Raw genomic sequence first — 12939 nt, forward strand, 5'->3', positions numbered from 1 at the left:
TTCCTGCATTACGAGGATTTGCATGGTGATCTGAAACAATTGATTTCCATAACAGACATTGCTTCCCCTTTTGCAAAGAATGTGGTTTTTTTATTTGACAGGAAATGTGGTCAAACTTGTGTTTTTAGTTTGCCCATCAATGCATCGATGACAGGAGACTACAGCACACCTATCACTAGCCCTGTATATAAGCCTGACATGTAAGTGTTGTACAAAACATATGGAATTAGGGGGTGTTACCTCAAGTTAATTTAGATAAATCAACAAGCCTGTAGCCTAACTCAGGAAGAGATCCTTGTAACAGTGTATGCGTGAAAGCCTGGACACAGGGATAGGCAATCCTGCCATCTGATCTACGCTGTGTAAGTATGCATACAGTTTGTTACAAGACTGTAATAGCCCTGTAGTTTTTTGTGTTTTTTGAGATACAGATTGTGCAACTAAAGAATGGCAAAATGCACACATTATAAAACATACTGTTCAATGTAATTATTTTAAGTGATCTAAACCACAGCAATTCTTCAGACTGCTACCTAATACACTGCTCTTTTGCCACAGGACCATTGATTATTCAACAATCACTCATGGGCAGGGGACCCAAGCAGGATTAACATAGAGTTAAAGGGATACCATTTTCTAATTTAATATTACTTGCTAAAAAAAAACTTACAAGATGTTGTAAGTTTATGAGGTTGTTATTGATGTGGCTATTTGATTGAACAAAAAATATCCTTTTGTGATGAGTTGCTTTTTGATGTTTTGTTAGTGTTTTGATAAAAAATAATGATGTTATTGATAAGTGAAAGTTAGTTCCGATTGTAGTAATTTTCTACATTTTAATTAGGGAGTCTGGGCGTGGTGGCTTAGTTTCCGCATGTATTTGCTTGATTATAGCACTTTTATATAGATACCTTAATTCCCAAATCACATACACAAATACATATTGAATAATGGTCTTTAATAAAATTATTATTATTATTATTATTTATTTATTTATTTCTTAGCAGACGCCCTTATCCAGGGCGACTTACAATTGTTACAAGATATCACATTATTTTTTTACATACAATTACCCATTTATACAGTTGGGTTTTTACTGGAGCAATTTTAGGTAAAGTACCTTGCTCAAGGGTACAACAGCAGTGTCCCCCACTGGGGATTGAACCCATGACCCTCCGGTCTGGAGTCCAGAGCCCTAACCACTACTCCACACTGCTCTCCATACTGTGTGTGAGGGTTCAGGATTGTGTCAATGAAGCCCCCCCCCCCCAGATAATAACCATAAGAAAATTATGAGAAATCAAGATACTTCTCAAAGGCAGAGATTAAATACTTGTCTGGCTGGTTCTTTAAACATCATCAGCAAATCAGTGATTTGAGTTGCAAATCCTTGTATAATATATATATATATTTTTTTCATTAGTTTTAATATTTAAAATCAAAAGAATTTAGGATAATACATTTGCTAAACCCATGATTTGCTATGCTTTTTTTGAATGCTATTAAATAAATCAGTGTTTAAAATGGGCTTTCAGTGTCACTTTGAATAAACCTTGGCATTTAATGATGCAACCTAATGCACAAATTAGAGCTGGGTACATAATTATTGTACATATTACAAGTATATGATTTAATATTGTGATATTGTAATGATTTAAAAAATAATGTCCCAAATATCCTTTACATTTTTTTTTGTTTGTTTTCTGTTTGTTTCAATTTGCAAATACCCTAGCCTGCTATTTTTTCCTGCAGCAGAGTAGTGTGTTTCTTTAAAGCAATTGGTGGCTATGACATAGTTTTACACAGCAACAGCTTTTCAAAGGCCATGACTGCCACTTAGCTGTGTTTAAAGATCTGTGCTCGCCAGAGCAGAGCACACATCACCATTGAATGCACTTCCTTTCTGATCATCCATCATTTATTTTTATAGTCTATACAGTATGCTAACAGGTGACTTTCAAAGGCATTTACTTCTTGTTAACTTTTGCAAAGATGCGTTCATTTTTTTTTCTACCAAATATACTGCTGCTTTTTACAATATAGTTGTGTCTTGCTAACCAACTATTTATTTTTCTTTAGACACCTTATGCTTCCTTCATACAACCAACAAAACTCAGAAAACTGTAGGTTTCATCTTTTTAATTTTCCAGAAAAAGCTTTTTCTTTTAATATATATTAAGAAGAATGAAGCGAATCTAAAGTGAAAGGTGCCTTTTTATAAAAATATCTTAGTTGTTCAAAGAGCTTTTAAGTGATGCACTCTGGATTTAGCCAATTTTAAGGGGATTGTCTGAGGATGATGGTAGACATTTAGGAGCATGTGTGTTTCAGCTGCAGGACAAATGCCAATGTTCATATCTAAAGTTTACACTGCAGAGACAGGGGAGAGGGGCTTTCAAGTGCTAATCCCCAAGTTCACATGGCCTGGTCCCTTATGACAATTTCATGTTAAAAACACATTTTACCTCTGTTGACACCTGAATGAGGCTGTAGAGGTGCCTGAAATCAGAGTACCTTGGGAATTGTGGAACATGTGCATTGACAGTGGTTACAGTAGGACTTGTATATAAGAATGTATGTATGGGTGGGTTGGTTGTCCAGTGGTTAAAGAAAAGGGGCTTGACACCAGGAGGTCCCCTGTTCAATCCCAGCTCAGCCATTGACTAACTGTATGTGACCCTGAGCAAGTCAGTTAACTTCCTTGTGCTCTGTCCTTCAGATGAGACGTAAAAACAAGGTCCTATTTTAAGTGACTCTGCAGCAGCAGTTGTTGATGCATAGTTCACCCCCTAGTCTCTGTAAGTCACTTTGGATAAAAGCGTCTACTAAATGTCTAATTAATAATAATAGTGATGGGGAATTCTGTGCATGTCTATGCTATTTTCACATATCCACCCCAGCTGATTATTATATATATATATATATATATATATATATATATATATATATATATACACACACACACACACACACACACACAGTCATCTCTCTTTAATACGAATATCAAGGGTCCAGCAAAAATAAATCGTCTTATTAGTATTAAAAATATATAAGGTAGTACCCAAGATTAATAATCTTAAATTAAATCTACAGGTGCTTGCTGCAGTTCCCCAAGATTGAGAGCATTTTCCTTCATAACAATTACAAATCATGTATGAAGGGTATTTCTTACATCCAGCTTAATTGGGTGTGAGTTGAGGTTTTTAATAGCTGATCTTAAAACTGTTTACTGTTTTTAGACTGTGTTGATTGTTTTTTTTTTTAATTTGTTAAGCCCTCTGGGACAGCTTGTCATGAAAGGTGTAGTATAATTGCAGTGCTACGGTTGTCATGCTCTACTGAGTCGGGGGCTTGGCGTACCCTGTCATGACTTGAAGGTCAACACTGAAAAGCACAGATACTCTCAGGAAAAGGGCTCTGAAAAGAAAACCTTTACAGTGAAAGGCATGCATTTTATGATTTTTTTTTCAGATCCTGGGAAAGAAATCATTACTGTGGCCCCATAGCGTTTTGTGAGGAAGAATTTAGTAAATTAAAAGTTTAGTAAACAGGTGTGCAAATGTATGCCTTCCAAAATAAAAATTAAATTGTATAACTGAAACAAAAATTATATTTGAGTTACTAAAACATGTTTCCCAAAACATACATTTTCGTGTTAGGCAAGCTATAGTTCCACCATGCTAAAATGGACTTGAGCTTAAAGCTTCCTTCCTTAAGCATCATGAGCACAACTTGTCCAAATGCACACCTGCACATGCTCATGCAAATGTCGCTATTGCAAAATATGGACCCCACCCATACACATTACAAAAGAAATCCAGGAAATCATCACACACTGTACTGTTCTTGCACATTAAAAGTGTCCCATATCTAGAGTAATAGTGCATTTTTGTCGTTCTTAGGATACGAGTACACTAAAATGACCCCTATTTGTTGTAAATTAATCTGAGCAATTAATAAGGTAGGACATGTGAAAATGGAAAGGGTTAAACACTCTGTGGTTAACAAATCTATTATATTTTGCATACTGATTTTAATGTGTTTTTTTTCCTTTCACAGTGCTAACAGGTTTCAGTACAGTCAGTGCTTCTGAATTTTCCAGCACAGTATCATTTAACAATTAAGGAAACAAAATGCCAATAAGGTGAGTTTAATTAAACTTATACTGTAGAAAATGTTGCCTTATTATTATTATTATTATTATTATTATTATTATTATTATTATTATTATTATTATTATTATTATTAATAGCAATATAAGTCTTAATGAATATCAGAAAAAATCAACTTGACATGCAGTGGTAGTATGAACGTACAGTAGTATTTTGCAAACACATTTGTTTCCAATAGTTGAATGGTGTACAGAAATACAGTTTAATTATTTATGAAACCTTGGTCTCAAATGTATATTGCGATATTTTGTTCTTGTACAAATGCACTATTTTAATAAATATACTGTATACAGTTTTTATTTTGATGACAACAAATCAGTACACTGCAAAAAAAAAATCCTTTTGGTATTATTTTATGTTAAAATTAATAATTAGTTCACTTTAAGCACTGCATCGTAAACTATAGTTATAGATGTTTATATAATTTCATTTTAAAAGTATGAATAAAATAACAGTTTATTTACTGTATCTGTAATTATTAATTATTATTAATTAGTGTTAATAAGCCTAATTAAAAAAAACAAAACATATTAGCCATTGATTTTACAAATTTCACTTCAACAGACAATTTTACAATATAATTAAGCTATAATGAAATTAGTCCCTAAGGGTTAAAAATGTGACAGTTTGAAGCCATGAACCAATTTTACAAGTCTTGAATAAATTTGTTTCAGTTAGTATTTCAACATGTAGCAACATGTAGCTCCTTGCAACATGAAACACAAATAGTAGTTGGTAATGATAAAAATAAAATAATAGTACTGTAAAACCAGACTTATTAAATGACTATTACTAAAATGTGCTACATTTATAATGTACAGTGTAGTGTAGTTTAGTTTATTCACTTTCTGCCTGCAGGGCCAGCACAGGCACATCTCAATAGTGCAAGACCTAACACAAAGAGTAGGCCATACTCAGTAAATTACCATATAGCAAAAATAATTGATATATTGATATACTAAGTTCACAATATTTTACAAATTAATTCATCCGTAAAAGATGGTGATGCTATTTTCAAGGGTAGCTGTTGTTTTCCCTATAGGACGCCACAAGACGAAGCAATGGGGTGGGCAGAGTCTGTGGACAAAGTTCTGGAAAGTAAAGGTAAGAGCAACTTATTTTTTCAATATAGTTGCAAAGGGCTAAAAAAAAATATTTCAGGTAATGAAAGATAATTACATTTTTAACCGTCAGGGCATTTTATACATAAATATGTATTTTTTCCATTTTATAAAGGGGTATTTTATCATCTTATCTTTTACTGTTTTTTAAATTGTTTTGTATGTTATTCATTTTTGTTATTTTTATTTGTAAAGTGCTTTGCGGCGATTTGTCACGAAAGGTGCGATATAAGAAATAAAGATTGATTGATTGATTGATTGATTATAAAATACCTATATCGATGTTTTTCAGCAATATTTTATTACAACCGCAGCTCCAATCACAAAAAGAAACGTATATGCAGAGTAGTAATTAGCTAATTAAAAATAATTGAACAATATCGCAAAATTTTAAAAAGTTGGACATTTCAATGCTGGATTTATCCTTGTCCTCCATGTTTGCTTATGAAGTTAATTTTAATTGGAAAGGTATGTGCTACAAGAGTACATTGATTAAAAGTCATGTAACCAGGGCCATTTATCACTAGCTAGGCTGCTTGTACACAATGAATTTACACAAATTGCCCTAGACATCCATTGGGGGACATGTATGAAGATTGAACGACGCAGCACGAAATTGACGGAGTGTAAAGTAGCGCTCTGCCGCAGCACAAATTTTACCACATCCCAAATATATTAACTGGCCCAAAATGAATCAGATACTGCGTAAACTGCCAAATTTAAATGCATAAATGTGCTGTGCCGGTGTTCTGAAACCCTCAAAATGGGCCACTGGTAGCATACATTAACAGAGTAATCTAACAGGCCTTCCTTCACTGTAATTGTTACGTCTCAGCACATTCGTCCGCTCACCTCTCCCTGAATCATTTCCTGCCCTCCCCCCCACCGCCTTCAACTGCTCCCGCCCATTCCACTCAGACTGACCAACCGGGTCTATCTCTGCTCCTTTCCCCATTCTGTGTGGCGTGGTTATTATTATTATTTATTTCTTAGCAGACGCCCTTATCCAGGGCGACTTACAATTGTAAGCAAATACATTTCAAGTGTTACAATACAAGTAATACAATAAGAGCAAGAAATACAATAACTTTTGTTCAAGCAAAGTACAAGTGTGACAAACCACAATTCAATAATACAGCAGATAATAGTGATAGTTACATCAGGACATGATTAAATAGTGATAGTTACATCAGGATATGATTAAATACAAAGTACTACAGGTTAAACACTTGGCAGATTACAGTTTTCTGAAGTACAGGATTAAATGCAGTAAAATAGGGGGCAGATAAGAGCAAAATAAAGCACATTTACATGAAGGGTGATAGTGTCCCAGGATACAAACAGAGGAGTTCTACAGGTGCTGTTTGAAGAGGTGAGTCTTAAGGAGGCGCCGGAATGTGGTCAGGGACTGGGCAGTCCTGACATCTGTAGGAAGGTCATTCCACCACTGCGGAGCAAGGGTGGAGAAGGAGCAGGCTCTGGAGGCAGGGGAGCGTAGCGGAGGTAGAGCTAGTCTTCTAGTGCAGGCGGAGCGGAGAGGTCGAGTGGGGGTGTAGGGAGAGATGAGGGTCTGGAGGTAGCTGGGTGCAGTCTGGTCAAGGCATCTGTAGGCTAGTACAAGAGTCTTGAACTGGATGCAAGTGGTGATCAGGAGCCAGTGGAGCGAGCGGAGTAGTGGAGTAGCATGGGCGAAGCGAGGCAGAGAGAACACCAGGCGGGCAGCAGAGTTCTGGATGAGCTGGAGCGGACGGGTGGCGGACGCAGGGAGGCCAGCCAGGAGGGAGTTGCAGTAGTCTAGGCGGGAGAGTACCAGGGCCTGGACCAGGAGCTGGGTAGCATAGTTGGTGAGGAAGGGTCGGATTCTTCGGATGTTGCTCAGGAAGAATCGGCAAGTGCGTGCCAGAGTGGAGATGTGCTGGGAATAAGAGAGGCAGGGGTCCAGGGTGACTCCAAGGTTCTTAGCTGAGGAAGAGGGAGAGAGTGTGGTAGATTCCAGAGGAACAGAGATAGAGAGATCAGAGGAGGGGGAGGAGGAGGGAAAGAAAAGGAGGTCAGATTTAGAGAGGTTGCGTTTGAGGTGATGCAAGTGCATCCAGGAGGAAATAGCAGACAGACAGGTAGAGATACGGGAGGAGATGGTGGAGTCAGAGGTGGGGAAGGAGAGGAAAATCTGAGCATCATCAGCATAGAAATGGTATGAGAAACCATAGGATGCGATGAGGGGGCCCAGGGAGCGGGTGTAGAGAGAGAACAGGAGAGGACCCAAGACTGACCCTTGGTGTAGTATCAAATTCAGTTTCCCATGAAATACGGTTTCCCTTGTTTTCTTAATTATAAGAGTCACATTATGGGCAACGCAGTGTTTACAGGTGCTGTTTATTTAGAAAACGTAAATATTACATTTCGATTTTAAAAAAAGCATTCATTTTTATGTTACATTGTTTATTTTTGCAGAATCATTAAAAGTATATGGAGTTCGCGGAAGCTTAACATGAACGATAAGCTCTGTGTGTATCCGCGGAAGATTCAAAATCGCCGGGAATCCGCTTTGATTAAATGAGCAGGGCACGTGCGAAAGATTGTTTATTATTATTATTATTATTATTATTATTTATTTCTTAGCAGACGCCCTTATCCAGGGCGACTTACAATTGTTACAAGATATCACATTATTTTTTACATACAATTACCCATTTATACAGTTGGGTTTTTACTGGAGCAATCTAGGTAAAGTACCTTGCTCAAGGGAACAGCAGCAGTGTCCCCCAGCTGGGATTGAACCCACAACCCTCCGGTCAAAAGTCCAGAGCCCTAACCACTACTCCACACTGCTGCTGTTTAGCGCATGCACACAATAAACAGGGGGCACTGAATTTCATGGGGAACTGAATTTGCTAGTACACCAGATCGCTACAATACTGTGAATTTTCCGGGCCCCTATATGACTGTTGGCATAATGTTCTTTCATATCAACTCACTGGTAAATCCACCTCAGTTACATATGTTAACAGGAGGATGATGGGAAATATAGTTCTGAGAGGTCCACGCGGGTACATATGAAGCCATCTTGAGTCAGGGAATGCAATTTAAAAGTTTAAAAAAGGGTCAAAATGTAAAACAATTAAATAAAACAATACACACACCTTACATAAACAGTTGTAGCAACACATGGGAACATGTAACACAATAAAATAAAAAGGTCCTTATGTACCCTTTAACTTGCCAAAAAATGTAATGATACATACAGGGCAATTTTAAGGCCGGAGTAAACTCGTGGTATGCCCATAATGCCACCGCAAAAGCTTGATACATGTCCCCCATTGTTCTGTGTTTATTGTAAAGTACAAGCAAATTTCCAGAAAACGAAATGAACAGCTTATGTTCCACAGTGACTCTATATGTAATAATATGAAAAGTTATAAAGAGTTAAAAAGTTGATGATAAAAAAAATAAAATTAGCAAATTACAGCAGTCAGACATTTTTTTGTTCAGAAATGTTAAATAACTGGTGAAAATTGAATGCCTCCATATTTTGTATACTGTTGGTGATGTATGCACTTGACTCTTGAACTTCAGTGGACCTCCTCCACAGCCAGCATACCTTAAAAGATTATGGTTCTCGCCATAGAACGATACAGCTGTGTTTATTGCTAGATCAAGTCATTGGCCTTTATTTTAGAACTGACACCCTTCCATGTGGAATGACTTTACAATATTGCAGAAGTCTGAATGCGAAGGGACATTTAAATGATAAATTAATGACGGGAAAACATTATAAAAGCAATAATTGTCCATTAAAAATATTGTCTTTCTTGAAGTAAAGATTAATTGGCTATGATTTAATTGAATCACTGTTAATACAGACCATGTATTTAGGCTTAATTTCTTTTTTTTAAATTCTTTGATACAGCTGGCCGGGTTGCCTTCATAGCATTCTTGAAATCAGAGTTCAGTGAAGAGAACATTTTGTTTTGGATGGCCTGCGAGGAATACAAGAAAATTAAGTCAACCACTAAAATGATTGAAAGGTCTCAGGAGATCTTTACAGAATATGTCAAAGTGGGATCTCCCAAAGAGGTAATTTAATTTAATATATTTTAATATTGGGGCACTAGTATCAGGGTCTTTACTCCAAAGTGCAATCTTTGTTAAAGGAAAATAAACCTGGTGATGTTATAAAACATGAATGTAGGTGCAAAGTTGGCAATCCCACAAGTTAGAGAGAAAATGTGGCTGGGGATTGTGCTGAGCAACCCCAAAGTGTGCAACAAAGGTCAGGTGACTAGCTACTGGGCTCCTCCTCCAGGTTTCATTTCCTGTATCTTCTCTTAAAATGGTGAAAAATGCAACTTTAGCATACAGATATTGATAAAGCAACCTATTTATGTCTTCTCAATGCTATTGTTATGTGGCTGAGTGGCTGAGTGGCTGAATGGAATAAAACATCCCTGAATATTGCATCTTCTAGATCACTTCCTGTAATAAGGTCTCTGTATATAGACAAGCTGCTAGAGGTAACCCATTCTATAATATGTGTCAACTTGGAATCCAAGAACATGGGGTGATTTGCTATTAACATATCTTTAATTTACTCCTATTTTTTTTTTTTAAATGTGACAAATACTGCTCTCAAATTGTTTGTTTTTCATTTTGTAAAATCATTCAAGTAAAATGATCTCCTTTCAAAAAAGGGTTATGTGTTAATTAAGTATAAATTAAAGACTAAACATTCTGGAAATATAAACTTCTTTCACTTATCAAGACCCTAAGAAACCAAACAAAGTCAAAGAATCTCAACTACCAGATCCCTATTATCCAGCAAGACATAGTAGGCGTTTAGTGTAATTTCTGTGTTTAATTAAAAGACATATTTTTATCCCCTACAGATAAATATAGACTGTGGAACTCGAGAAAACATTACCAGAAATATTTCAACACCAACCCTCAACTCTTTTGATCATGCACAGAACATAATCCATAGTCTGTTGGCAAAAGACTGTTATCCCAGGTTTTTGAAATCAGAAATCTACATGGCATATTGTCAGCAGAATGAAAGGTGACTTTTCCCCGAATAAATGTTCATCAATGAATATTTCCCAGCTGGTTTCTTGTTTTTCCTTCAATAATTTATTTAAATATGGTCATGGTATACAATGCATGTGTCTTCAGGCTGGATCTGAAACAAACGTAATTCCATTATCTTGGACAAGAAGTCAAATATAATTAGTTGTATATATATTTAAAATGTGTATATTATGTACAATATGTATATGTGTGTGTGTTGGGAAGGGGACTCTTACCAATATTGTGATCACTTAACAAACATTTCTGAGTAAGCCTTGGGACTTCTTTCAAGTTGTCAGTCACACTGATTATTGTGGATTGTGGAATTAAACTAAAAACACTGAATATTCCCCAGACATAAGATATTTTAGTATTTAACATTTTAAGGAGATACAATAGTTTAGAATATGATGTATTATGTGCAATACAGTAGATTTGTTCAACAAGAACTTTTTTTGTTCAAGTCGTTCACATCAGTACATGCACAGAAACAGCAGTGCCACTACTGGGAAGTATAGATTATTACCAGTAAAACCTTCTTCCATTACTTTTACTGTTTTTAAATAAAAGTTTTAATGCATGAAATGACAAACATATTTGAAATGGTCTGACCTTTAAACTCATTGTTTGTTTTCTATTTATTTATTGCTATGACCTCTCCCTTGACTCTATCACTCTTTTTCCATCTCCTTATGCTAAAAACCTAGGTGTTGCTCTTGACTCCTCCCTCTCCTACTCTCAACACATCCCCTCCCTGTCATGCACTTGCTGCTTCTTTCTTGGAGAACATCTACCGAATACGTCCTGTTCTCACTACTTATTCCACCCAACTCCTGGTCCAAGCTCTTGTACTCTCCAGATTGGACTACTTTAACTCTCCTTGCTGGTCTCCCTGCTTTGGCTATCCGCCCCCTTTAGCTCATTCAAAATTCTGCTGCTCATCTTTTTTTTTTCCCAACCTCGCACCCTCCACTGGCTACCTATCTCTGCTCGCACTGCTGGTCATGCCTTCCCTCCAATCTCCATTCTCCCGTGCCCGCTCCTTCTCTTCCCTCATCCCTGTGTGGTAGAACCAGATACCGGAGAACTTCAGGACTGCTCAGTCTCTCATTGCCTTCTGCCGCTTCCTCAAGACCCACCTGTTTAGACTGCACATATAAATCTATTGATCTATCCCTCCTACTATGCACTGGGCTTGCTTGACCTAAGCACCATGTTACTGGCTCTTCAGCTGATGCACTATCCTTGCACTACTATAATGTTGTTGTAGATATAAATTGTCTTAATCCTGTTACTTCTTATCTCATACTGTATTCTAGTAATATTTGCACTTACTGTAAACTACACTTTATTAAAAAAAAATGGTATCCCCCCTACATTCGCAGTGGCTAATTTCAAAAGGTAGGGTATTGTTTTTGCTGTTTCTTTCTTATTAGAATTTTCAAACATATTGTGCACTTGATTGTATCTTGTTAGGTATAAGGGGTCACTTTTGTAGTTAATAAACTGTTAACAACTAATGTACTGCATGCTAACATAGTTTATTGTGTTAATAGTTTGTTAATATATATATTAACCTCTTTCTAAAAATAATCTATTGTACTTTAAAAGTGCCTTAAAAACAAATGTAACCTCATTGCAATAATAGGATTGCCTTGGAGTTGATCATCCCAAAGTAGGAATCTGATTTTTGTTGAACAGTTTTGTTGTTAACATGTAAGTAAGATAGTTTCTAACAGTTAATAAACTAGAAATAAAGTGACCAGTTTAAATGCTTTTGAATCTGGCATTTTCTGAAATGTCTTGTCGGACTAAATGTAACACCACATGTCCACCTGTGCCATGAAAGCAGTCTGTAAAATACAAATATCACCTTGTTTTAATATCAATGTAAAATCTAAACTGCAAGGTCAAAGATCACATGTGTATTATGTTTTTGTATTTTTCAAATGTATAAATCCCTTCCCCAATATATCCCTATAATTGATTGCCTTTGGTTCTGCAACCCCCTTCAGTCTGAGCATCATTTGCCTGGTCTTCTCGTGAGTGTATCCTAGCTGGGGTTGCCAGATTTTGGATTCAAAGCAGTTAGATGTCTGTGGTCTGCTGCTGATGGAAAAATATGACTTGTTTAAAATTGCTGTGAACTCAGTCCTAAAGGCAAATGGAAACAAGGCATATGCAAACACTGTTTAAAAGTTGATTGTGGCGAAGGCCCTTTTTTAAATGATTGTACTGGAAAAATTCCTTGGTTTTAGAAAATAAATATTTGATTCTTTATGTAATTTGTTAAATTGTACTTTTTTCACATTTGCAGTACTATATATGTAATGATATTCACCTTATACATTGTTTATTATAGACTCTTAAATAGTTTGGAATAGATATTTATTCCAGTTTTAGCACATTATAAGGTGATTCACATTAAACAGAAAGTGTACTGATGCCTTGCACAGAGTCTGTTCTCTGGCTATCTAGGTATAGGGATGTGTGATCCTATTAAAATACTTCAGTCGCACAGATGAGGCATTGGATTTAATTCTCTCTTACCTAGGGTTAATTAACTGTACTGCTCAGAAATA

General features: G+C 36.3%; 1 protein-coding gene across 1 annotated transcript; it reads left to right on the forward strand.

Annotated features, from left to right (window-relative positions):
• Window positions 1–210: 210 nt before the first annotated feature.
• Window positions 211–12715, forward strand: LOC117417232 (regulator of G-protein signaling 21-like). The gene is made up of 5 exons (XM_034029215.3): window positions 211–362; window positions 4060–4144; window positions 5197–5276; window positions 9204–9370; window positions 10180–12715. Exons 2-5 carry the CDS (start codon window positions 4134–4136, stop codon window positions 10351–10353), a joined length of 432 nt encoding a protein of 143 aa, XP_033885106.2. The 5' UTR covers window positions 211–362; window positions 4060–4133; the 3' UTR covers window positions 10354–12715.
• The last annotated feature ends 224 nt before the right edge of the window (window positions 12716–12939 follow it).

The sequence above is a fragment of the Acipenser ruthenus genome, chromosome 12 (genome assembly GCF_902713425.1).
Source record: "Acipenser ruthenus chromosome 12, fAciRut3.2 maternal haplotype, whole genome shotgun sequence".
NCBI lineage: Eukaryota > Metazoa > Chordata > Actinopteri > Acipenseriformes > Acipenseridae > Acipenser > Acipenser ruthenus.